Genomic DNA, 27,371 nt, shown 5'->3' with positions numbered 1-27,371 from the left:
AGGCCTGGTGCATGCCATTTTCCAAAGAAGGACCTAGAAGGCCATAATCAGAATGCTCATTAAGTGACCACACTCTGTACTGCATTGCAGATAAATTACCTCTGTGTGGGGAGATGTGTCTTGAGATTCTGCGGTCAAGGCTCAGACAGCCCCAGAGCTGGAAACCTCAGAGCATTTATGCCTCTGTCACTAAAAGATGGGGTTATGGGGGCTGGACAGAAAGCTTGAGAGGGATGAAAAGTTCAGTGGGCTTGAGGGAGGATTACTGAGTTACAATAATATCCACACTGCAAAGTGCATTTTTACTTGCAAGAGACACATTATTTATCTAGAATTTTAGACTGGGTCTCTTTTCAGGTCACTGTTTAGATTGTCTGTGATCTGTTCTCCTTGATTGAATGTGAGTGAGTGTGAAGCATATCTAAACAGGTCTCACAGTAAGTTTCTTTCATAAATCTCCTCTGGTATATAGGTTGTGTACACTTGACAAGGAGAACACTATTAATGGAGTCAGCATGCACTGGAACTCAGAGCACTGACATGGGAATTGGGAGGTCTTAGGTCTGTTGTTTCTGCCAGAGAATGACTCTGTGACCTTGGGACAAGTTGATTCACAAACAAGCTGAAGGAGATCATATCTGTCCTAAACCGAAAGCTTATCTGAGAAAGATGCTACATGACTACAAAGGGGTTATTATAGTTTCTTAGTTCAGATAAGGAAAACACTAATAATTACTCCAAACTTCTAGGCTTTCTCTTTGTCTTCTAAGCTTGCTTTCCCCTATGATGTCCAGTCTCTCCTAAACCAGATAAGGATTCACACTATTAATCTCAAAAAAATCAATTCTTTGCATTTGTGCTTTTGTTAGTTCAGTCATTAGTCAGTGAACACTTACTGCATACCTACTGTTTGTGCAGACACTGTGCTAGGGAGGGGATGCAAAAGATCAGTCAGTCTTGGTCCCATCTCAAAGAACTCAAAATATGGTGGAGACGAGCATGTATACAAAACCAGAACACAGTATAATGAATACCACAGGAGTATACCTGCAAAAGTTATATGGGTGAAGAAAGAAGGATTAATTAGTTCTGCCTGAGAAGGACTAATTCAGGGAAGGCTTTGGAGAACAGGGTACATATGATTGGAGACTTCACTGGTTCAGTCAGCTATGTAAGTGAGAAGGATAACATGAAGCGAAGTGCCAAGGGGAAGGAAGTATAAGATATGTGTAGAGGCCGGGCACAGTGGCTCGCACCTGGAATCCTAGCACTTTGGGATGCTGAGGTGGGTGGATCACTTGAGGTCAGGGGTTCGAGACCAGCCTGGTCAAGGTAATGAAACCCCATCTCTACTAAAAATACAAAAATTAGCTGGGCATGGTGGTGGGCGCCTTTAGTTCCAGCTACTTGGGAGGCTGAGGCAGGAGAATTGCTTGAACCCGGGAGGCAGAGGTTGCAGTGAGCCAAGATTACACCACTGCATTCCAGCCTGGGTGACAGAGCAAGACTCCATCTCAAAAAGCAAAACAAAACAAAACAAAACAAAACAACCAGTTACGTGTAGAGAACTGTAAGTAATCTGATCTGGCTAGAATATAGGCTACCAGAGGGGAATGGCTGAGCATGGGTCAGAGTTGTAAACATCCTTACCAGGCCAATGAGTTGGATTTCTCCTGAAGGCATAGAGGGATCTGTTTGTAGTTTCTAGGTGAGAAAGAGTTTATGAACTTACCTGTGTTTTAGAAATATGCTCTGGCAGGATAGAAAAGGTGATCAACCAGAGCAGGACAGAGCTCACACACGGCTGCCCTCAGGTCAGATACCTACACCTGTATTTTGTTTGACAGTCAAATGATTTTAATGTCAACTACTTGCAAATATTTAAAATTGGGGAAATTTTACATAAAAATCTAGATTTTCCAGCTTCTATTAAGAAGTAGAGATCACAGTGTCTGCCTGGCAAGAAACAGCTGTCGCTGAGAAGGGCCTTCCACCTTCAGCTAGAGCATGCACTCTGACATTTGCTTTTCTGGTTCTTGCATTTGAGTGTGAGACTCCTGGAGTAAAGCAGACCCAGGGTCAGAAAGATCACTGGTGACGATGTTGCAGTTGTACTGTCAGGACTGATGAAAACCTAAACTAAGGTGGAAGCCTTGAGGAAGGAAAAGGAGGGCAAGGATGGATTTGCTGATTGTTTAGATGTGTCATGGATGAAAGAGATGGAGAAGGCAAAGAAGACTCTCGGATTGTAATTTTAGGTAACTGGGTAGGATTCCCATGGAGTCAGAAACCTGGAAAGAAGCGAAGGCTGTGGGAGGATAACAGTGTATTCAGTGTGGCTTTTTGTGGTTCAAGACTTTGGGAAATATTGATTAGACTGTTGAAAAGTACTTATAGGTTAGGAACCTGGTCGGAAAGTATTGTGCTAAAATAGGATTGTTGTTATGACCCAAGCAGTCGTAAAAATAACTTTTATTGGCCGGGCGCGGTGGCTCACCCCTGTAATCCCAGTGCTTTGGGAGGCCGAGATGGGTGGATCACGAGGTCAGGAGATTGAGACCATCCTGGCTAACACGGTGAAACCCCGTCTCTACTAAAAAATACAAAAGACTAGCCGGGTGAGGTGGCGGACGCCTGTAGTCCCAGCTACTCGGGAGGCTGAGGCAGGAGAATGGCGTGAACCCGGGAGGCAGAGCTTGCAGTGTGCTGAGATCTGGCCACTGCACCCACAGAGCGAGACTCTGTCTCAAAAAAAAGAAAAAAAATAATAATAACTTTTGTTGTCTAACTCTCATACTTGAACTCTTAACAGGTTGTCAGGCAAGCATCTGTTCTTGAAACCAGAAAAATAAGTCAAGAAATAGGGATATTTGAAATGCCTATTATAAGTGAGCTTATAACTGTAAATGATATTTCACAATGGAAAAGTAGAAACAGTCCTTAGTTCAGCCAATGTGAAATAAGTGGGTAATGTTATTTAATAGAATGCAAATTTGAAATGAGTGATAGCCATTATGGAGAATTTTGTTAGAAAAAAAATAATAAAGTGAATATAACACATGAAGCAGAGCTGGAACTAGGAAAAAGGAAGTCAGGCTCCTGGGGAACAAAATTAAGGAGACTCCACCTCTCAACCACTTGTGGGAACCTGACAGTAAGCATCTCCTTAAATACTGCTCCCATCCTCGTCCTAGCCTTGAGTTTTTGCAAAAATATATGTTATAAATGTTTATGATTATGTATCACAAACTGTTATTCTCAATTTTATGAAATTCCCTAGATATGATTATAATAGTCATCTGAGATTTATGATCTTATCTAATTGTTATGTATGTGCCCATTGTGAGGTGATACAGGCAGAATGAGCTCTGAATTCGAGACTTGTGGAAACTACAAGAGCCTCAAGTCTGGTCTTATGAGTCTCCGGGTGGGGCTGAACTGGCTGCGGCTCCAATGAGAGGCAATTGCTTGAGAGCCGTTTCCGCCAGCATGCTGCGTGGAATGGGTCCTTCTCTGATGCAGATCCCACTGATTATGATGTCGCACTCTTGCTGATTTTGATGGGCCAGTCAATAGCAGGGCAGCGTGTCAAGATGCTGGAACAAGGAAGTCGTTTGTACTATTTTTCTCACTGGAGTCTTTTCCTTATGGCATGCTATTCAGTCTTAGAAAATGTGAGACCGGAAATAGACTTTCGGCATCATCTAGTCCAACCTCTTTCATACACAGATGTAAAAGCTGAGGCACAGATGAGGGGAATAACTTCACTCAACTCAAAGGTCAACATGGTGAAACCCTGTCTCTACTAAAAATACGAAAATTAGCGAGGCATGGTGTTGCACGCCTGTAGTCCCAGCTACTTGGGAGGCTGAGGTAGGAGAATCACTTGAACCCAGGAGGCGGAGGTTGCAGTGAACTGAGCTCTCACCACTGCACTCCAGTCTGGTGACAGAGCAAGACTCCGTCTCCAAAAAAAAAAGAGAGAAATGAGGTTCAGGGTGTGGCAGCAACTAATAATGATTAAACATTGGTTAGTTAAATAATTAAACAATGCTTACTCCTCTCCCACTGAAGGAGGTAGAAGGCGCAGCACCATGGTGAGCAAGGCCCAGCTTTCTGCTGTGTTCCTCTGCCATGCACAGCGTGTAGCCACCGTGGAGTGATGCCAGACGGCTGTGCCATTCCAATGCACTGAGGACAGAGGGACCCTTTTCCTCTGAGGACACATCGTTTCACCTTAATCCCTTTGGCCAGAACAAAGTTGCATAGCTGCAAGGACGGCTGGGAAATATATTTATTCTGGGCAGCCATGTACTTAGCTACAATTTAGAGGTTCTAAAGAAAGAAAGGAAGAGAATGGAAACAATTTTCAAGGCCTACCACAGCAAATTGGTGCCATTTCTAGGACTAGTATCCTATTTCCTAATTCCTAGTAGAATGTTTTTTTCTAGACCGTAGATTTTTAATTCTCATAAAGATGTGATTTTTAATTAAGAAGCCTATAAAAACACTTTGAATATGTACAAATTCATCATTTTATATGTGCATACTGGATGCAATGATTCCCCCTTGCTTAAGATCAATTTTTATTTTTATTAATCCCTTGATATATAGATAGGAGTCAGGCAGACCCAAGTTTAATTTCTGCCTGCCAACTTGTGACTTTGGGTCCCTATGAATAAAAAAATCTACGCTTTGATTTTGTTTTTTCCTCTCTAAAATAGTAACAGTATGTCATCTTGGGGTTGTTTTAAAAATTAAATGGAATGATATTAATGGAAGAGCTTAGCCCAGTGTTTAGTACTGAATACGTAGATATCGAATGGTACAGACATCAGTTTCCTTCTTTCTCCTCACTTGCTTGGGTTCCCTCCAACCTGAAGACATACATTTTTCATAGGTAATTACAAGGAATTTAAATCCTTGACAAAATTATTTTCAGGCTATCCATAGTGGATATGTCTAGATACATACTCTGTTCATCTTAAAAGATGAGGAGGTTCTGACACAGAGAACTTTTTAAAAGTTATGGATGCCTGAGCCCCAACCCCAGAGATAATGATTAAGGAGGCCTAGGAGGTTGTTAGTTTTTAAATGAAATTTTTAGTTTTTATAGCTGCCTGAGTGAGTCTGATGTGCTATTGTGTTTTACACAGATCAATATGATGGTAGAATGAAGCAGAGAAAACGGGGAAGCTGAGAGGTCACTTAGGCAGGTATTGTGATTATCTAAGTGAGAGATGATGGAATAATATGGTAACAGATGGAATTAAAATATTTAGTGGGCAAAATTAATAGGACTTGATATCTGATGAGATATAGGAAAATAAATTTAATACATCTTTCAGCACTAGCAAAACTGTAGCTCTTGAAATTTATCTGACCTGAACTGATGGGTTTGGGGTAAAGGACAGGAGAAATTGTGATATGTAAAAATATTAATATTTAGAAAATTCTTCTAACATTATTAATATGGAGAAAATTCTTAATTATCTGGAATAATGAGCCAAACTCAACAAGATAAAATCTAAGAGGGTCAAGTCAAATTTCATTCTTATCTTTAAAAGTTGGCTATACAAGTACATCATATAAATGTCATTTACTTTGATAGCTGTTTATATTTTTTTAAAAAAGAAAAGAAACAGGTCTTGTAGAGAAGACAGTCTGACCACAAGATCAACAATAATAATAATAATGTAGGACCACAGAAAAGTAAATGAATTCTGCATTCATCCAAAGAGGGGCATGCAGAACAGGGAAGCAGCCGTGCCTGGGGTGCTGAGTTCAGTTCTGGGCCCCACATGTCGAAGGCAACCTGGATAAACTAGAACTTGGGCAGACAAAGGTGCTTGCCAGAAATTTCTCATAAGGAATGCTGGAAGGTATCTCTTTATTCCCACAAACAGAAGACTAAGGAAAGACAATGTTTTCAGTGCTCTTTAGGGCCGTTAAATTGAAAAGGCAACAGATTTGTCTGGAGAGGACAGAAGTAGGGCCCATGGGGAAGAAGGTATTTAGGTCAAAATAAGAAAGCTCTAACAATTAGACCTACCAGTGGAATGAAGGAACACCTTCCAAGAGAGTGAGCTGTCCCTGGACATGGTATAAGCAGCCTCAGGGGCTGGAAAAACACTGACTGACTGAGATTGGTGTAGAGGGAATTTATGGATCAGACTGATGGGGGAAAATAGCCCCAAGGTTGTCCTCACTCTGACATCACTCCGTGATTCTATGTGAAGTTCTAGCTTTTTAACAATTTCTTTGTATAATTAGATAATTTATCTTTATTGATCGAGAACTAATCATGTAAAAAGCTACTGTCTTTTCACATCTAGAGATGATAAGAATAATACTTCATGCTTTTGAAGAAAAGGAATTTTATACAAATTATCCCATACCAGTGTATTACGCTTTTGCAGGGATAATCAAGAGCTTGCAAAAGTTGAAACCACATTTTCCCCTGTATGGAGAAGGAAAGTCTATTTTGCATCCGTACTTTATGGCTTGAGCATTGTTATTGCTCATATGCCCTAGGATTTTTAATAAACCTAACCAGCTTCATGAAATTACACTGCATTAACTCCACATGGCCATGTCCAAAATTTAATACTCATTCATTTATTCAAGGATTTATTCAACAAACAATCCCTACTGTGTTTCATGTGCTATTGTCAGTGCTAGAAACATCCATTTAAAAATGTTTAAATCCTAGTCTTTGAAGCGTTTCTAATCAAATATAAAAACGTTGTCTACGTGTCAATTACTATCACTCCATACCTATTTACTCCAAAACTTAGTGTCTGAAAAGAACAATCATTTATTATCGCTTACAGTTTGGTGGGTCAGAAATTTGATAGCATCTTTGGCCAGGCGTGGTGGCTCATGCCTGTAATCCTGGCACATTGGGAGGCCAAGGCAGGCAGATTACTTGAGGCCAGGAGTTCCAGACGAGCCTGGCTAACATGGCGAAACCATGTCTCTACTAAAAATACAAAAATTAGCCAGGCATGATGGCACATGCTTGTAGTCCCAGCGACTCAGGAGGCTGAGGCACGAGAATCACTTGAGCCCAAGAGGCAGAGGTTGCAGTGAGCTGAGATCACGCCACCGCACTCCAGTCTGGGGGACAGAGTGAGACTCTCAAAAAAGACGAAAAGAAAGAAAGAAATTTGATTGCGTCTCAAGTGGGTGAGTCTGGCTTGGGGTCTTTCATGAGGTTTCTGGCGTGAGATCTCTCAAAGGCTGCTTCTCCTACACCTGGGCCAGGAGTATTTGAACAGCTAGTCTGGAACAACTTGGGCTTTTCAGGTATCTCCCTCTATCTGCATGTGGTCTCTCTAGCTTTGGGATAACCTAATTTCTTACATGGTAACTGCCATAGTTTGAATGTGTCCTTTAAAGTTCATGTGTTGGAAACTTAATTCCCAATGCAATAGTGTTGAGAAGTGGGGTCTAATAAGAGATGATTAGGTTATGAGGGCTCTCCCCTTATGAATAGATTGATGCCATTATTTTGGAAGTGAGTTAGCTATTCAGAGAATAGGATGTTATAAAGTGAGTTTGACTCCCTCTTGCTCTCTTGCTCTTATCCTCTCTTGCCCTTCTGCCTTCTGCCCTGGAATAACACAGTATGAAGGCCCTCACCAGATGCTGGCACCATGATCTTGGACTTCCCACCCTCCGTTACCATGAGCCAAGTAAATTTATATTATTTATAAGTGACACAGTCAGTGGTATTGTATTATAGCAACACAAAGCAAACTAAGATAGCAACTGAGGATTCCAAAGGTATGTATTTCAAGAGAAAACTAATATCACATTTTAAGATTACCATTAAGAGGGCTGGGCACGGTGGCTTACTCCTGTAACCCCAGCACTTTGGGAGGCCAAAGCGGGTGGATCATCTGAGGTCAGGAGTTCGAGACCAGCCTGGCCAAACATGATGAAACCCCATCTCTACTAAAAATACAAAAAAAATTAGTGGGCTTGGTGGCGGGCACCTTTAATCCCAGCTACTCGGGAGGCTGAGGCAGGAGAATCGCTTGAACCCGGGAGGTGGAGGTTGCAGTGAGCCGAGATCGTGCCAGTGCACTACAGACTAGGCAAAAAGAGTGAGACTCCGTCTCAAAATTAGCAATAGGAGTCAGGCAGCATCACTGCTATGACATTCTCTTGGCCAGGCAGTTGCATAGGTTCTCCCAAGACCTCACCTGTTAATGGTGGACTGTTAGTATCACATTGTGAGATGCGATGTGTTTTGGTGTAGTCATCTTTGAAAATTACAACTTGCCATAGCATATGAACAGATAACACTGTACTTGGGTTCTCTGCTATGGTGCTGTGGAAGAACAGAAGAGGAGAGTGATTAATAAAAGAGGTAACATTCACACATCGTGGGCCATATAATTTGATGTATTTAACTTGCTAAGAAAATACGTTCAAGGCAGGGGCAACAGCAGATGGAAAGGCATGAAAGAACAATGAGCACAAAGTGTTTAAAAGCTTGGGTTGACAGTAACAAAGACTGAGTTGTGGGAGAGGTGACAGGCTAGGTGCCTGGGCAGGGGAGGTAGGACAGTATCCTGAAGGGCCTTGAACATCAAGTTAAAACGCTTGGCTTTGGGGAGCAGTCACTGGCTTTAGAGCACAGGCGTATAAACTGATCCTCTTTGATAAGCTCTTCCATCTACAATCTTTCTTTCCTTTGATAGTAAACATATCATCTCTGTTAAAGTTTGCTTCCTAGCTTAAACTGAACACAGACTCCAAACCAGTGAAGCACTGTAGGTTTTTTTCTTTTTCTCCCTTTTTTTTTTTTTTTTTTACTCTCCACAAACAACTCTAGAATGGCATGCATTTGAACAAACCAAAAGTAATTTCACTCTTCTAATTTTCAGTGCTTTTTGGCTAAATGCAGAGTGAGAAATTCATACCTTTTTCAAGCAGTGTGGGTTCTTTTTCCCAATTTCTGTCATCCATCTGGTTCTCTGGAGGTCTTGGAATCCAGGAAAGTGTTAGTTCACTGTGCTGAAATCCAAAAAAGACTGCTAAACTGTGAAAGAAAATTTGCATTCCAGAGACACTGAACGAGTTAGTCCACCACCCTTTTGCAACAGCAAGGAGAAAACATCTGTATTTCCTGCCTCTTTGTCTTCAAGCAGTTATAGAATGGAAAAGCCTGTGTTCCCTGGCTGTGCCGTTCATACCTAGTTAATCTAAATCGCTTCTGGCAGGGTGGGGGAGGAATCAAAACATGGAATCATTTTATTTCTCGTGTCAGAAAATATTACAGCCAAGATACGGTTTAAGGGAAGCCAATTACTTCACCAGCTTCCTTTTGAGCTCCTCATGAGGTTTTAAGCTCATGAATGGGTCCTCGAGCCGGCATTTGACATACACATCAGCAGTGCTCTCTTCGGAAGGAAACCGCACAGTCACAGCCATGATGTTGGCTTGTCTTTATGGCCTTCCTAAGTCATGTGCTGTCTTTTGTCTTCCATTGGCAGAAGTATAATTAGAAGGCCTTGTTCTCAACAGAAGCCAAATGATTGCCAAATCTGTTCATCTGATCTCTAGAGAATTGAAGTTAGCTCATGGCCCTCTGGCTGTTCTCTTTGCCACTCCCGGGAGTTACGGGCTTAAAGTTATCCCTTTCTTTTGAAAGAGAATCAAGTTTGCTTCAAAGGATCTTTTCTGTCATCCCCAGGAGTACAAAGAGAGACCTTCCATGACCCTAGTTGTTTGGCTCAGGCCACTTGTAGCTTACTATAATTTAGGAAGTAATTGTAATTCATAAAGCCAGGTAGATAATAAACATGTTGGCAGGGCTGAGTTTCAGGCAACTCTGAAGGGAACCCACATGTGAGTGGAATGGTATTGGGAACATTTCTAGTCTCTGCTTGCAGATCTTGATTCTCATGGATGACTCAAATTGGTTTAATTCTGATCTGAAATGTGCAGGCAGGCAGTCATTACTGTCTATACACATAGCTAAAGACATCATCGCTTAAGCACGGGTTTTAGACATTCCCCTGGATGAGTTAGTTACCCATGGTAGACAAATACTGTAAGTCGAAAGAGCATTCTCCTAATTTCAATGCTGTGTGATTAACTTCAGATCATTTATATTCCTAGAGAAATATGTAGCACTCTTTTTTTAAAAAATATATTGTTGCTGAGATAGAATAAAGAACACAAAAGTTGTAAGAGGCCTTAGATTTTAGGTTATTTAATGTCATTTAATTTTGTATTCAGCCAATACTTATCGATTGCCTGTTATGTCTTAAACACTGCTGCAGAGGCTGCAAATGCAGTAGTGTCTTGAACAAACTAGTGTGACGATGAACAATAAGCATGGTAGAAGCATAGCAGCAACTAAATACATGAGGTGATACCACACCGTGATAAGGACTATGAAGAAAGCAACAGGGTAAAGAAACAGAGTCTGGCTCTGGAGAGGGGCTGCTGACGTACGTGGTGATGGATGCCATCCAAGGATGGTAATGAAATTTGGGGTATGTCTCTGGGAGTAGATGCTGTTGGATGAATCTTTGGAGTATTCCCAAATGATTGTTCGTTCGTGTACTTACTAAAATATGTACTGAGCTCCTTCTCTGTGCCCCAGGCATTGTTCTGGAAACGGAAGGTGATGCTTTGAACAAGGCCAAGAACCATGCCCTATTGAAGCTTTTGTTCAGTCCTCAAATCCCTCCATTTCAAGGGACCAAAAGGCCTATTAACTTAATTCCCTTATTTTATAGCTGACGGAATTGAGGCCCAGAGAGGAAATGCTTTGTACAAAACTCACTGCTGGTGGCTGACGTTGGCAAGACTAGAATACAGCCCTTGACTTCTGCTTTATTTCTCCTTGCCACTGAGCCATACAGAGTCTCTGTAAACATCTGTGTCAGCAATTCTAGTTTAGTGCTGGGGTTAGTTAGCACTGTGACCCAAAGATAAATCTTTTTGTCTATCAAGGCCCCATGTCTACTCTTAATAAAGGTAACAAAATTGAGGGTTGTCAAGATGGGGCTTCACAGGCGCAGGTTCCAGGGGCTTTGTTGGACCTTGATTACAGTTAAGTCAAGAAAATGGACACTGCCAAGTATAACTGCCGCAAATGAGACAGACAACTCTATGAGACTTCTCATTGGCTCATAGACTTCTCTGTACGCACTCTAAATGCATGGTATGTAACTACTCCATCACTTGATAGGCATTCCAGGTGTGTAAACTAAATAAGATACATAGCAAGAAAAATTACCTGTTGAAAACAAAACAACAAAAACAAAATAATCTGTATTTTTCCAAACTCAATATTCAATATTCAAGGGAGTACGGCTACTTCTATGTGTGTATTTTATGCTTGTCTACTTCTATCCAGTAATAAGAATGGTAGAAGTTGGCTCAGTTGATGAGTCAGAGGCTGTTGAACCAAGATATAGGGTCGATCCTTCTGTGTTACAGTAATTCTCTCCAGCGAAAAGAGCTTTATAACAATATCTTTATATCTATTTACATTCTTAAAGAGTGCTTCTCCCATTTCTTATCATATTTAATTCTCACAATTCTGGAAGATTGGTAAGGCAGAATACTTAGTATCCCATTCTACAGATGAGAACATTGACACCCATGTAGCTTATGGAATTTTGTTCAAGGTGCTGTGAAATTCCAGCTACTCTGGAAATTCACTCCCTCAGTGAAACTGGTCCAAGTATCTGTTAATAACCTCTATTTATAGGTTGCTGATACTTGGAATTATGAAGGCTGGGTGAGGCTTTGGATAGGATTATCTCCACTGAGCTCTTAGCCAGAGGACCCCCATATTTATCAGCGTGCAACAATCTTGTTTTGACAGTGACAAAACCCAAGTAATATAACATACTCAGCTTAACAATTTTTCATTGGCCATGTAAGTAATTATGTTAATTTTATCATATTCTTATTGTTAAATGGGCCAGAACACCAGAGAGAAATGCTGGTACTCCAAAAAGGACCTAGTATGGGTTGGGAGAAGAGCACTGCATAGAAACCATGTCATCTACGTCCTGGACTTTTTCACAAAATAGTATACCACATTGGGCAAATATACCATGATAGGCAAATCAGCTTCCCATAATGCAGTGTCCTAGTATGTAAGGTGAAACAGTTGGGCAAGATGATTCGGGGAATTTTTCAAGCTCAACCAAACTATGTGTTTATGAAAGGCTATGGGAAATCTGCATGCTAAAGATTATTAACTGCATTCTGAATAATTGCCTTTATATAGGATAAGGTAGAAAGATATTTGAGAAACTTGTTAATTGAAGAACAGTATGAAGTAGAAGAATGAGCCTTTCTCTTTGTACTTTAGAAAACACAGGTTCAAATCCTGGCTGCATTTATAGCTGTGTGGCGTGTAATGGGGAAAAGAATTCTACCGTTCCACCTCCCATACCAGATTGTTCTGGAGATTAGATGGGTTCCTGTTTGTGTACATTTAGTAAACTTAAAGGATTGTACCAAATCAAAGTGTCAGTTATTATTGTTGGTATATAAAGGAATGTAAATTACTTTTATGAAGAATTAAGAAATGTATGGAATTGGGGTATAATCAGGTTTATATAGAAGAAGAGCTTTTTCACAAAATTCCCAGGAAAGCAGGGGAAAGTCACTTAGAAGTCTAGAAGCCCATTTTATGTTATGACATTATCCAGTTATCCCAGAGTATCATATACACAATTCCTTAGAGAATCCATTTGTTAAAAGTACAGATATAAAATATAGGAGAATTAATGGTGAAGGGAAAAAATTATAGAAATACAGTGCTTCAATGTGGTAGTTACATTAAATGATCAAAGGATGACAAGTTAGTTGAATAAATGTCTTAGCCCCTTCAAATTTGTATAGGGAATTTATAAACCTAACATTTATTATATAGTCAGGACTGGGTTCTCGCTTTGATAATATGTGAACTCATTTAAACGTCACAACACTGCAATGTAGACACTTCAGTCTACAGAAACCAAAGGCCAGAAAAGTCAAGAAAATCGCCTAGCTTTTCAAACCCAGATCACCTTTTTACTAATGTTTCACTAATTCTCTTACTGTAATATGGCAGACCTTCTTTGATGTCTAAGTTAATAAATCTTCACCTGACTTATGTTGTAAAGGCAAAATCTATCATTTGACTTGTCTCAGAAGGAAAGGAACTCAATTCTTTTCTTTCGCTCTCACCATGGTCTTAGTCTTCTCAGATGTGACTGAGGTGTGACCCACAGCTGTTAGCTCTCACTCCCCTTCCCCCTGCCCTACATTTTTCAAGGATCAGAAGACATTCAAGATAAGTGTTTTGGAAGACCCAGCATGCCACATGGGTTACGCATTTTAAAGTAAAATACTACCTCTCTGGGCATTAAGGCATAAATAAACTAAATGTTCTATAATTGAGATTTTCTTTTCTGATTTACTAAAGCTCAGATCACAATCCTAACCCTAGTGCTTAAGAATAAAAAACAGGGCATAATTTACTTTGTAAAGGATGTGATTTCTAGCTCATGGCAAAATTCAATAGAACGGCCTCATTGCCGTGATCTTTTTGTTCTTTCCATTGGCTTTTTCCTTACGGCTTTAGGGCATATTTCTTAATTTTAAAGCCAGTGTATGTAGTCCAAATACAAACAGAAAATTTTATAAGAAAATTGTTTTTCTAAATTCTTTTTAATACTAACACATAGGTTTTGTCTGTGCTAGTTAAAACATGGATGTTCAGCCGGGCGCGGTGGCTCATACCTGTAATCCCAGCACTTTGGGAGGCCGAGGCGGGCAGATCACCTGAGGTCAGGAGTTCAAGACCAGCCTGGCCAACATGGTGAAACCCTGTCTCTATTAAAAATAAAAAATTAGCTGGGTGTGGTGGCACGCGTCTGTAGTCCCAGCTACTCAAGAGGCTGAGGCAGGAGAATCACTTGAAACCTGGAGACAGAGGTTGCAGTGAGCTGAGATCACGCCACTGCACTCCAGCCCGGGTGACAAAGTGAGACTCTGTCTTTAAAAAAAAAAAAAAAAAATGGATGTTCATGTCTGGCAATATTGAGTTCCCTTTCACCAGTGCTGTTTAGTACACAGATTTTGTTACAATATTCTTCCTGTGCAATGAATTTGTTTCAGTGCAGGCTTATCTGCAACTCCTCTCAAAGAGTAGTAGATATTAAAGACTCTTGTTTTAGCACAACATTAATTCCAGAGGGGGTTAAAAGAAGTTTGTTTTCAAGTGCCAAATCCAATTCCAACTAGAATAGATTGTCATAGACCACCACCATACTGCCTGCTCTCTCACCATTCATGAGTAATTACTCTCTTCTCTGCGTTCCCATCATTCATTACTTGTGCCTCAATGATAGCAATTTGTCATGCCCTTTGCCTCGAGTCGGTTATTAATAGTTGTGTCCACCTCTCTCACTGCATTGGGAACCTTTGAGGGCAGGGATGGCGTCTTTATCTTCCGTCTCTTCCTCTGTACCTGCCAGGCTGTTTAACGCTTTGTTCCACTCTTTAGGCTTTCCACAGTACTAGAATCAGCGCGGAGGCAGCTCTGCTCTTTAGAGAGGCATGTGAGAAGTTTGTTTAAAGAGAGTTTATAAGAAAGCTGAGGCAACACATACAAAAAGTTGCGCTCCAAAAGATTAACCAAAAAATGTTGAAATTCTTTTACTGAATTTTCAGTTATGTGTTTCATAGCTGTCATTTTCAGGGGTAGGGGGGCTGTGTCATGACATCAAAAAAATGTAGTTTCGAGATTTGATGCTATCTGTTACATTGTTTCAAAACTTTTCCTATCTAGTGGGAAAACCTTCATCTGTAAAAGAGGAATTTTGATCCTAATTGAAAAATCGCAGTCATGGGGGTGGGATGCTATTAAGCTTGAGATTATTATTTTCAGTCTGTTTCAAAACACACATTACAGGCAGATACAAATATCGACTTAGATTAAGATATAGGCAAAGGACATTAGAAAGAGCAAGAGAAATGTTAACAAAAAGTGCATATCTCACAGGAAGGCAGAGCCGTTGGAAGGTTATTTCGTATACGGTCATGGGAACTACCAAGGTAAAATGATATCTTCACCTGCAAAGGAAACCCAAAAGTACTGCCATCATTTGGGAAGCAACCTTGATGACCAGAATCAAGGTATAGAATAAGTTTGTATTCCATAATTAAGTTGGGCAATAGCAGTATTTTGAAATGGCACTGGCATTTCCAGAGAAATTGGCTGAGGAGCCCTGCTCCTTCTTGACTGTAGCACACTGCCATGCTGTTGGGAACACCTACACTTGAGCGGCACTTCCCAAACTTTCTCACATCCCAGTCCATGTGGAAAATGATGACACTCACTCAGCACACTGGAGTAAGCGGATGAGACCTCTCCTGTCCCAAGGCACCCACGCAGGAACTCTGGACTTTCTCACATCCCAGTCCGTGTGGAAAATGATGACACTCACTCAGCACACTGGAGTAAGCGGATGAGATCTCTCCTGTCCCAAGGCACCCACGCAGGAACTCTGGACACCTCTGGTCCCTCCAAACCCTCCCAAATATGGTGCACCCGGAGCCCACTTGAAGCACACTGTGTGTTGACCTGCCAGTTGAAAAGCTCTAGACTAGAGAATTGTTTTGCAGGATTAAATAGAAAAAAACAAAACAAAAATTATTTTATAGAAAGTACTCACTTGGAGTTTATTAATTCATTAACTAACTGATGGTTGAGGAACGTTAATTTTATGCAAGCATACTGTTGTAGATGCTTGGGATCCAATGACAAGTTTTCTCTTATCCTGTAGTAGTTTAGGAGATAAACTGTCTTAAGATCTTAACATGTTTTCTCTATTTATTTGCATGTAACTTGCAGATAGTAAGCCTGAATGCCTTCTTTCTATCTGAAATACAGAAAATACAGAGTATGTCTACTGATATACAGATTCCATATAATGTGATATAGCAGAGAGAGAGTCTCCACTGGACAGAGAATTAGGAGACCTGTATTGTAACTCCCAATCTGTCACTAGCTGTGTTCCCTATCTTGAATCCAGCAGTTGGACTAGAATCATAGTTTTTCAGATAGTACAGGTTCCATCATCTCTTCATGCCCTTCAGCCAGAAGTGATTTTGGGCTCTTTAGTATGTGCTTTTTTTTGATAAATTGCTTCCCTGAAGAAAGGATTATGGGTGAATGGCCAAGTAAAAGGAGTTGAAAACTCCTCGGCTAGTATGATCACTGAAGACTTTTCAATACTGAATGTCTTCTAACTCTCTCTTTTTTCTTTTTGTTCTTATCTCAACAAGACCTGAACTATCTAGATCATGAGATGTCACTCCTTATCTTTCCAAGAATCTTTCCTGTTTCACAATATTGTTTTTGTACCTAAAAAAGGTAAAGATGAATATGAGATCACATTTTAATTTTATAAAATGAAAATGTTAACATTTCCAAATGGCAGTAGTCACTTTATAGTCTTCTGAATCTTCAATTACTTACGTAAATGAAGACTATATATCTTGATTTTAAATATTCAAAATTGAACACTTACGTATACCTGTGTAATATGTAAATAATGGTAATATTCTTATTCTTTATCATCTCATTAGTAGTTCATGTTTATGTTACCTATATGCTTCATTTATATTCATACGATTCTTTAGCTTTTCTGCCTGTGAGTTACAAGTTATTTACACAATATCCAAGGATAGGAAAAAATACTACCCCATTGTATCTCTGACTTAAAAACAGTTGCATTTGGGAGTTTTCTGTACAAAGTTGATTTGTGATTTAATTTTTAGTTTCACTGAGTTTTTTGTTTTTAGTCGCAATTGTATTGCCAACATTTCAGAAAAGTTTATAAGCTGTGACTTTTAGCAACAGAATTTGCTTTTTTCTGCCACTCTTACATCTTTTCACTTTAACCATACTTTCATTGGAGTAGCCTAAAACATTTTTTATGGGAAAAAAATCCTCAAACAATGCCTGCTGCAAAATGAATAAAATTTGCATTCTTCATTCAGCTTTGGCCAAAGGCCTTCCACAGCTGATTACCAATTACTTACTGTGTGTCACAGACTTTGTAGTCCCTGGGCAAGGATGCTTACTATCGTGGATACTGTAGATAGAGTGTACAATAGGAAGAGGAAGTATAAGAAGTATAGGGACTTCCTATACTTTCCCACAGGTGTTGATTGCAAGGACACTTCTGGATAACTAACTGTGTGCAAATCTGTTTCAGAACTTGTTTCCTAGGAAACACAACCTCAGACTATGGCTTCATGGGAGGAGGGAGGAGTGATGGCAGTTTAGTCATAGAGGTTGACATAAACCACTAAATCAAGTACATTGTGTTCAGTGTCATAGGGGAAGCATAATACAATCCTATGGGAGTGGAAGAAGTTACTTATTTTGCTTGGAATACAACAGAAAAAGATTTAGGAAAGATTTTTCAGAAGAGGTGACATTTGGGTTTCACTTTGAAGGATGAGTAGGCATTCTCTAAGCAAAGTAGGGTATAAGATAGTCTTGGGCTTGTAAAAGAATGTTGCTTATTAAAGATGTGGCAGAAAGCTCAGTGTGGCAGCTGGGAGGAGGAGTCCATGGGACAGCAATGGAGCTGGATCCAGAGTCCAGTCACAAAGCACACTACTGATACTGAAGGTTCGTAAACTGGAACGTGCTCTTTCCTCTTAAATCCCCAGCTATCAATCCTGGCAACCCTACTAGACAAAAAAAAAAAAAAAAGTGATTTGAATAGGCATATTTAGAGACCTCCCTCTTTCACTTATTTGCTTACTTTCTTTTTTTTCAAAACTGTTTTGTCAACCATTTCATGTTAACTTAGTTGAGATGAACACAATATTTGCATGTCTGGCTTTAAAATAATCATCTAAACACGAAAATATCCCTCTATGGTGCTTACAATTTTACCATTAGCAATTTCTAGAATTATCAGTGGAGGTGCATAGTAAAGGTAATATAGTCCGGGCTTCTAGCAAATGAATGCCCCTTTCAAACCTCTGATAAGGGGTTATCCAGTTGTTTTTGTATATTTCTGGTGATGTAAACATGTACCTTTTTCTATTGTTGTTAATACTGATTTATTACAGATTAATAAAATTATAGTTTGAATTAATCATTTTTCAAATGAGAAAACTGAGATCGAAGGAAGAAATTATTTACCCAATGTCATACAGTAGATTTTGACAAAGTCAGAAAGATAATTCACATTCTTCACCTAGCAGCTTTCCTTTTTCATGGCCACGTGATGAATTTCTTAGCTTCCTCTCTGAATTATTAGGAGTCAGGTAACTGGAGTACCAGTCCCACCTCTGCATCTCATGCTCTCCACAACTCAGGTCCAGCAGATCCATTCTCAAAGTCTATCTGTGCACCTGTGGAAAGAGAGCCTAGACTAAGGGAACTCCCAGACCCTTCCTCCCTGACACTGTGAGTTTTTCCTTTCTCAAAGGCCGCTAGTGGACCCCACTGGAGACTGAAAGGGGAAGATTGCAGTAAAAGGCACAGACTGGTGAAGGATAACATGTCCTTCTACATCATTCACTAGCGTAGGATGCCAGTCAACTGCATTCTTGGAACTTTTATTTTCCGATTTGAGGGCATTTTGCAATAGGCTGATTTTAATCACATTTTATACTTTGTTTCCTTTGTTGCAGAAGTGTTTGTATTACCTGTTCTTTGAATGCAGCATCTGTAGATCACAAGGCCTTTCCATAGGAACTAAGCCTGTTCTATTGCTGCTAGTTTTGAGTAAATGAGCTGAATCTTGCAGCCAAGCCTCAATGCAAACAAAAACATTTTCTGGTCAAACATTTCCTGGTTATTCCACTCCATTACAGGGCTGACTTAAAAAAAAAAAAAAAAAGGTAAAAACCCACAGAGGAGCAAAACATAAGTCCTAGGAAGACAATTTCCAGCCACATTAGCTCAGACTGTCAGGGTAGAAAAGAAACAGGCCCTCATTCTTCAAACCATCATCATCTCCAGACTCTTACCCTGTGCTCTTCTGCTATTTTAACTTCACCACTTCAAAATGGGAAAAACAAATAGGTTAATAGTTTCCATGCGTTCGGACTGTGACCAGAGGCATACGAAGCAATTTCAGAACCTCAGGCAACCACAGCTTTGAGGGAAGGATGATGATGGATTTACCAATTCATCTTGGGATGGATTCCAGAGTTAAGGGAGTCAGGCCAGCACTGTGCTGCCAGAGTGGGATATAAACAATATTCCTTCGTTCATTCTTTTTGCACACATTCATCTCAGGCTTATTTCTATTTCAGACAGTATGCTGGGTGCATTATAGGACAGAGAAATACGTTCTTAAGACGTAGTCTCTGCCCTTAATGAAATTAAAGTCTGGTAGAGGAAATAGACATATGCATAAATAATTTAAATAAAGTGCACACTTAAAGTATTGTAAGCAAAGCAAATAAAGTGCTCAGGAATGGGAGAGAAAGAAGCAATTCATTCCAAGTGGGACCATTGAGGAAGGCTTCCCTGGGGAATGGCCTTCTAGCCTGTACCTTGAAAGGTCAAAATGGCAAATTGCGATACATCTAGGCATTAGCCAAGGCACAGGAGTATGGGAGTTTCACATAGGTTTGAACAAGAGTGAGTAGTCTGGGATGTTATGAGAAGCTGAGCCTAGAAAGGAGGGTTGGATACCATGTAAAGAATGAGCTCTTTTGACATTGCGGAGCCATTAAGATTTTGTTATCCAGAAAGGTACTTGTACTTGGCCGGGCGCGGTGGCTCAAGCCTGTAATCCCAGCACTTTGGGAGGCCGAGGCGGGCGGATCACAAGGTCAGGAGATCGAGACCACAGTGAAACCCCGTCTCTACTAAAAATACAAAAAATTAGCCGGGCGCGGTGGCGGGCGCCTGTAGTCCCAGCTACTCAGGAGGCTGAGGCAGGAGAATGGCGGGAACCCGGGAGGCGGAGCTTGCAGTGAGCCGAGATCGCGCCACTGCACTCCAGCCTGGGCAACAGCGTGAGACTCCGTCTCAAAAAAAAAAAAAAAAAAAAAAAAGGTACTTGTACTTGACCACATCTGTGTTTGGAAAGAAAACTGGAAGTCATTGGAGACAGGAGCAAGGGGAGTATTATAAGAATAGAGATGCAAACAAAGAAGCCAAATCAGAGGTCATTGCTATAGGTTAGACATAAGGACACTGGTTACCTACATACAGACACTTCTTGCTTCATAGCCATTTAAATATCCTCATGGTAAAAAAGCAGTTACGCTTGAATTTCCACATCCTATTCAGTTCTGCTTCTTTCTAATAAGATCCACATCCCAGGTTTATTCCTGATTGTAAACTCAATGAGTTAGTCCAGATATCTCAGTTGGAATATAGTATTTTACATGTGAAACGTGGTTGTTTGGTAAGAGCATGGGATTAAAGGGGGGGATGGAAAGTTAACAGCCGATCTTTCTGTGACCTTACTCACTAAGCGGTGTCCCTTTTCAGGGGTGCTGTATATTTTTAAAGCTTAGCATATTTTTAAGGCCAGATAAATGAGTTTCTTAATTCACTTTTTCAAACCAGCTCCCTTGTACATTCAACATTTCTATCAAGAGTTTACAAACTCTGAACTTGGAGATGGTGTGTAAGTCAAAGCTTTAAATTATCAGAAGCCTAATTGATTATGCTGAGTTCTGATTTGGGTTCTGCATCTAGCATGCTCTGTCTCAGTTATCTGACAGACTATTCTGTAAAAAGTAGGGGTCTTAGCGATCACACTATGGTCTAAGTGGTCGCACTATGTCTTTGATAATGAATCAAGTTTTAGAAGTAATAGTGAAGCATTCTTCAATTGGAGAACCCGAGTGGTATAGTTCAAAGAAGGTCAACATACTATGTGCATGGGTCAAATCCAGCCCACTGTCTGTTTTTTTGTTTTTGTTTTTGTTTTTTTGTAAATAAAGTATTACTAGAACACAAGCATGCCCATGTGTTTACATGCTATCTATGACTGCTTTCCAGCTATAATAGCAGAATTCAGTTGTTACAACAAAGCCAGAAATATTTACTATATGGGACTTTAGCGAAAAGTTTGCCATCACCTTTGCTATAGGAAACAAAGAAAGGAACAAGGATAGAAGTCAGAAAACACATGTTCTCAGTTCTGGACTTGCCACCTACTACCTAAATGATACTAGAAAAGCCATCTGACCCATCTAATTGTGTTTCCTTCTCTCTGTAACACACTTCTTTGGCCAGTTTGTTAGTTAATTGGTTGATAACACTTGTTTTATATTTTTAAGGACTGTATTAAAGCTGTAGATGTGATTTGTAAATGGTGATAAATGCCTTCCTTAGAGTAGTGTGATAAGGACCTGAGACAATCTGTTTTGTAAAGAGGCTTATCATGCAGTATGGACCCCCTTCTGTCCCAGTCTAATGTTGTTTCTGTTTCCTTCCCCAGAATACTCTGGAGCAGTGCAATGTGTGTTCCAAGCCCATCATGGAGCGGATTCTCCGAGCCACCGGGAAGGCCTATCATCCTCACTGTTTCACCTGCGTGATGTGCCACCGCAGCCTGGATGGGATCCCATTCACTGTGGATGCTGGCGGGCTCATTCATTGCATTGAGGACTTCCACAAGTAGGCAACCTACTCTCTCGTCGCCACCCTGCCAGTCCTTTTGGTGTCTGTTCTTACTGCCTGGCATCTGGGCATACATTCTTCTCTCTCAGAACTATAGAATTTCAGGATTTAGTGAGGATTTCAAAAGAGCTTATTGATCCCCTCATCCAATGCAGGAATCAGTATCAGACAATCCATGCAGTCATCCAGCCTGGTCTCTGTGTCAGGGCTTCCCCAGAGCTTGTCCATTGCATCTCTGGGTAACTCTAATGATGAAAAAGCTGGCTCAGCTATAGTGTGTATGTATTAGAAAGAAACAGGATCCTGGCCTAAATATGAGCAAAATGTGTGACATTTGGCAATTGCTCAACTTATTTGAGCTCTTCAATTTGGTCATTAGACCAAACCCTCTCTAAAGCTCTCTCAGCTGTGACAACCCAGAGTTTTCTCAAGAGCTAATCTCTACATCCCTGCCACTCTACTGATAGGAAGTTATGGTGGACAGACACAGAGAACCATTCAGTTCTTTTACTAATGCAAGCCTCTCACATATTCAGAGGCAGTTTCATGCCGTTGTCAACATATTCACGCCATTCCCCAGCCTTTTCTTCCACCCAAGTCTGCTCTTTCTCAAGTTATTTTTTAATAGAATTAATGAATGCAAATTGTGTGCTCTTTTGACGAGGATTAAAAAATGATGCCTCAAGATCAAGGCCAGTTACTCATGAGCCCAAAATAATCTGTTCCCCACTACTTCCTTTCTCTCATTTGTAGGTCCTTCTTTCCTGTATTACGGCTGGGGTCTTTATGAAAATTGAGAAGTTTATACAGTTTTGTATTTTGCTTATTTTTATTTGGCCAGTTTGTTAATTAGTTGATAACATTTGTCATATATATATATATATATATAACAATATATATATTTATATTATATATTTTTTATATAAAACATTTATTTTATATATATATATATATATATATATTTTTTTTTTTTTTTTTTTTTTTTTTTTTTTTTAAAGACAAGGTCTCACTCTGTTGCCCAGGCTGGAGTGCAGTGGTGCAATCTCGGCTCACTGCAATTCTCCTACCTCAGCCTCCCAAGGTACTGAGACCACAGGCATGCACCACCATGCCCGGGTAATCTTTGTATTTTTAGTAGAGAGGGGGTTTCACCGTGTTGGCCAGGCTGGTCTCAATTCCTGTCCTCAAGTGATCCACCTGCCTCAGCCTCCCAAAAAGCTGGGATTATAGGCATGAGCTACTGTGCCCAGCAAACATTTCTTTTATATTTTTATGGACGGTATTAAACCTATAGATATGATCTGTAAATGGTGGACTCAGGTTTCTGTATGTGTTTGCTGGGCAGTGGCTTTGAAGACAGCCTTTGAGGCTATCAAAGAGATGAAGCTTGTATTGCTCACCAGGTTGGGTATCCATTCTATGGCCTCCAAGTGTGAAGTCTTCTGAGTTAATTGTCACCACTGTGTTGATTGTCAACAACCAGGAAGCACTTACCACAAGCAGTTTGGAGACCTGAGACTCATATTTTAAAAATGAATGTCCTAACCACTTTCCAAGTAGCAAAGAAAGTGAAAACCTCACCAAAAGACGTGAGGATGAATGAATTAAAAAACCCCAGAGGCAGAAGTTTGCAACCTGAATTAGACAAGGAAGGACTCACTTTTAAAGGGCAGTCGCAGCATAAATTGTACTTCACGTTATTGATATTTTTAGCTTGTAATTACACATTAAAAAATCCCTGCATCTATTTAAGGGAAGTGAAAAGATCTCAATGGGGAGCATGTTCTGTCACTGTTTCTCTCCTTTCTTAGACTTACCCTAATCCAAGAAAGACCGATACTTATAATCAGAGCACACATGTTTCTGTGGCTAGAAAAGACTGATCTATTACACCCCTCAATTAAAGCAGGAAATCAATTTTGACAAATGTAAGTTTATATCTGTGCCATTTATCTTTCATGTCTAGGGGGTAGGGAGCATAATTAGAGACTGGTGACTGGTGACATAAGTGTGTGGGTCTGAAAGCTCCCAAAAAGGCAGACTTGAGCAACTACAAGGGGGGTAAAAAATGAAAACCCCCAGCTAACCTTTCCCACTAGTTCAATGCACGTTAAAACATAAATTAAAAAATAATAATAATGTTGTCTTTGTGATTGGCAGGTATGTAGAGACAGAAGTGTTTTTATCCTTTCCCCATTTCCTAAAGGAAAATCAGAAACTGTTTTATGGAACTCTTATTTATGAGCCTTAAAATTACTAGAATACAAAGCAGCTGAAAGTCCAGCATAGGCTCATCAGTGAAAGACCCAGGAGAGGGCAGACAAAGGGATATTCCTCCTCCAGACAGTTTTTGGGGCCTTGTTTGTGGTCCTTTTGCGTGGGTCTCCTTCTGTGGACCTTTAGAAAATGCATGTTAATTCAGCTCAGCTCACATTTATAAAGAACCCTCTGGGTACCAACTGCTGCATTAAATGCTGAAGGAGAGAGATACAAGGAGAGAACTTGAGCAGATATATATAGAGAAGTCGCTGTCAGCAAGGAGCTTGCCAGGAGGAGGGCAGAGAAAGTGTGCACACAGGGAGAAAGGGCTGAACTCCACGAGGCAGGCACAGGTAAGGACTGGCGCTGTCAAAGTCAGATCACCTGGCTCTGCGGTCACACCAGGCTTGGTGGAAGGAGAATATCAAGAGTGTTTTAAGTGGGAAACGAGATTCCTAGCAGAGGGAACAACTCAGGCAAAAAGCAGAGGCACAGAGTTAGGAAACGGTTCTCGGTGTTCGGGGAGATTTGCTTTGCTGTAACTGGAGCAACCTCAGAATGGAGATTACCTTGAAATACAGGAGACCCATAAGAAGGGATTTGCCTCACCTGCTTAGTCTGCCTTTTATTTATTTATTATTCATTTATTGTTTATTTTCTTTCTTTCTTTTGAGATGGAGTCTTGCTCTTGTCGCCCAGGCTGGAATGCAGTGGCGCAATCTCATCTCACTGCAACCTCCGCCTCCCCTGTTCAAGCAATTCTCCTGCCTCAGTCTCCCAAGTAGCACAGGCACCCGCCACCACGCCTGGCTAATGTTTGTATTTTTAGTAGAAATGAGCTTTCACTATGTTGGCCAGGCTGGTGTTGAACTCTTGACCTCAGGTGAGCCACCCGCCTCGGCCTCCCAAAGTGCTGGGATTACAGGCGTGAGCCACTGCGCCCAGCCTTAGTCTGTGTTTTAAACCAGTGCTTCCCAAACTTTAATGTGCCTGTAATCCACAGAGGGATCTTGTGAAACTTTGGATTTTAAATCAGGTCTGGAGCGGGGCCTAAGATTCTGGATTTCTGTCAAGCTCCCAGGTGCGCATGGCCTGCACTTTGTGTAGCAAGGTTCTGGAATACCGTTTTTGAGACCTTGTTAATGGGCCATCCTCTGCATAATCACCTTTGGTCAATGTTGGCTCATGTTCTCCAGCCTATTGGACATGCAATCTTTCACAGATGTCATTTCAGATGACCGCTGCAACCACTGCAGACTCTGTCTTCTAGAAGACCATCTCCCCCCCGCCCCAACACACACATACACATTTTCTCATTTCACCTAAATGGTTATCTTCAAAGGCCCAACTCAATTACCATTTCCTGGAAGAAAACTCGGATCTCCACCCCTCCTTTTTTTCATGTTTGGATTTATATCTTAATCTCTGTGTTTTATAGAGTTTTATAAGTCTTTTGTAGATAGCACTTACCATAGTCTGACTGGTATGGAAATATACGTGTGTGTGTATATACATATGTGTGTTTGTGTATACAGATATATAACTTTACAGTAACCATCTTGTATCATTTTTGCAATAGGGATTTGTATATATAAGTTAATAGAAATACTGCAGAAATATATAGAACTCCTTCTCAGGTCTGTACTGGAAGTCCTTGCTTATTCTTGTAATCCCAGGGAGAACATCCAGAAAAGCAGATTTCTTTAACTGCCTGTGTGTATGGAGGCTTTAGTCCCCTATCTGTGCTTTCTTACCAAGATTATTACCCTCATTCATTTAGGTATTTAATCAGCATCCATTTGTTGATTGCCAGAAATGTGCCGGAATACAAGGTGACCAAGATCATCCCTCTCTGAGCCTTGGCTCTGTTGGCTGTAAAGTAGAAATGATAAAAATACTTCCTCATAATGTTGCTGTCAGTAGAAAACAATGTCAAGTGTGTGAAGCGCTTAACAGGGCTTGGTATATAATAAGCACTCAATAAATGGTAACTTTAATCATCAAAAGTGTTTTCATCGAATGTATTTTTATGATTATTGTCCACTCAGTGAGCTAAGCCTTGAAATAGACCACCTGGGATTGTGAACCCTCCTCCAATTGCTACTGGAGGAACGCTGTGAGAGGCACTATGAGAACCACCTCCTGCCTCTTTGCTTTGGTTTTTCTCATCATGGAAATGAGGCCAACTGGTAGGAAAGAATCATTACTCAGCAAGAATACAGTTTATGTCTTCCCAAAGAGGAAGAACCTTGAGATTGAACATATAGCCCAACTAATATCATTTTTACAGAGAAATATGACAGATTCATTTCATTAGATATAGCCCAACTTTCTTTTTTCTGTACCAGTCACAGTGATTGTTTCTGGAGACTCCGAGACAGAGCAAAGTTCTATCTTGTGGAAGCTTAGAGTTTAGTGCCCCATAAATATATCCAAACAATTACTACCAAAATGGATAAATTCAGTGACTGAATTTTTGTCTTAGAGGAGTAGATAATTCTATTTGGGGAAATTGGAGAAGGCTTATGGATGCACTGATAAGGAAAACATACTTCTGCCCTCACAGAGTTTGGGGAAAGGAAATTTTGCAGTTGATCCCAGAAGCCTACTTATTTCACCACTGATGACCCAGATTTAAAAATAATCTGGTAGTCCAAAGCAATTTTTCGCCACTGAATATAAACTTCTTATATAAAATACCAATTATAACAACTCTGATTACTGCTGTAGTGGTACCATGATCCTTTTAACTTTTCTTTCACGGCAATCAATTGATCTGCTGCTTAATTCATATTTATTTAGGTTGCAGCCATACAGATGCTTTTTGGGTGCTGCCAGGAAAATTAATATGTACATATAGAGTATAATGGATGTAGAAATGCTGTGACAACCATAACGTGCTCTGCAAAGTATTAGATTACTATCATTATTTCTTTTTAAGTCTCACTACAAATAGATAAATTTTTAACATCATTTATCTTAAAACAAGTACCATGAAAAAAACTGAGTCACATAGTCTGATTTTCTTTTTTAAAATCTCTTCAATTCTTATCCATGTCCATTTCAAATCATGTGTCATTTCATACCTTCATAAATACCACTTCCAATTTCCAGAAGATACAGATAGATACATGGTCTATATTTTCAGCCAATTAATCTGTCATAGAAAAAAAAAATGTTAGGTACCATTGATCATATTAAGAAATACTAAGAAATTAATCAATATTAAAATTATTTACCAGCAGCCTCAAAAACATACGCATATGCATATGTATACGTATATGTATGTGTATGTGTGTCAGTATACACTCACCCTTTAATAGTGCTAAAATCCTTTAAAGAATAAAGAATTTGATAGCTCTTTAACTTTTAATTTTTAAGCAAAAGTTTAACACAATAAAAAATGTGGGAAATGCAGACTTGGCCATTTTCAGTTTTGTGTAATGTATATTTAAACTCA

General features: G+C 40.1%; 1 protein-coding gene and 2 long non-coding RNA genes across 29 annotated transcripts in view; 1 reads left to right on the top strand and 2 right to left on the bottom strand.

Annotated features, from left to right (window-relative positions):
* The window catches only part of LOC114676211 (uncharacterized), a 163,210-nt gene extending 153,749 nt beyond the window's left edge, over window positions 1-9,461 (bottom strand). The window contains exons 1-4 of the long non-coding RNA XR_013413506.1: window positions 9,398-9,461; window positions 8,934-9,027; window positions 8,211-8,338; window positions 4,059-4,335 (exon numbers count right to left, since the gene is read on the bottom strand). This is a non-coding gene — a long non-coding RNA (uncharacterized LOC114676211). The remainder of the gene's footprint in view (window positions 1-4,058; window positions 4,336-8,210; window positions 8,339-8,933; window positions 9,028-9,397) is intronic.
* The window catches only part of LPP (LIM domain containing preferred translocation partner in lipoma), a 723,625-nt gene that overhangs the window by 693,828 nt on the left and 2,426 nt on the right, over window positions 1-27,371 (top strand). For all 27 annotated transcript variants that reach the window (XM_015132425.3, XM_077991214.1, XM_077991207.1 and 24 more), the window contains one exon: window positions 21,471-21,649. In XM_015132425.3, coding sequence (XP_014987911.2) covers window positions 21,471-21,649 — 179 coding nt within the window. The remainder of the gene's footprint in view (window positions 1-21,470; window positions 21,650-27,371) is intronic.
* Window positions 26,689-27,371, bottom strand: part of LOC144338983 (uncharacterized) — an 80,936-nt gene continuing 80,253 nt past the window's right edge. Inside the window, exon 3 of the long non-coding RNA XR_013413501.1 lies at window positions 26,689-27,068. This is a non-coding gene — a long non-coding RNA (uncharacterized LOC144338983). The remainder of the gene's footprint in view (window positions 27,069-27,371) is intronic.

The sequence above is a fragment of the Macaca mulatta genome, chromosome 2 (assembly GCF_049350105.2).
Source record: "Macaca mulatta isolate MMU2019108-1 chromosome 2, T2T-MMU8v2.0, whole genome shotgun sequence".
Taxonomy (NCBI): domain Eukaryota; kingdom Metazoa; phylum Chordata; class Mammalia; order Primates; family Cercopithecidae; genus Macaca; species Macaca mulatta.
The sequence above is the reverse complement of the archived record's forward strand: the minus strand, read 5'-3'. Positions and strand labels throughout refer to the sequence as shown.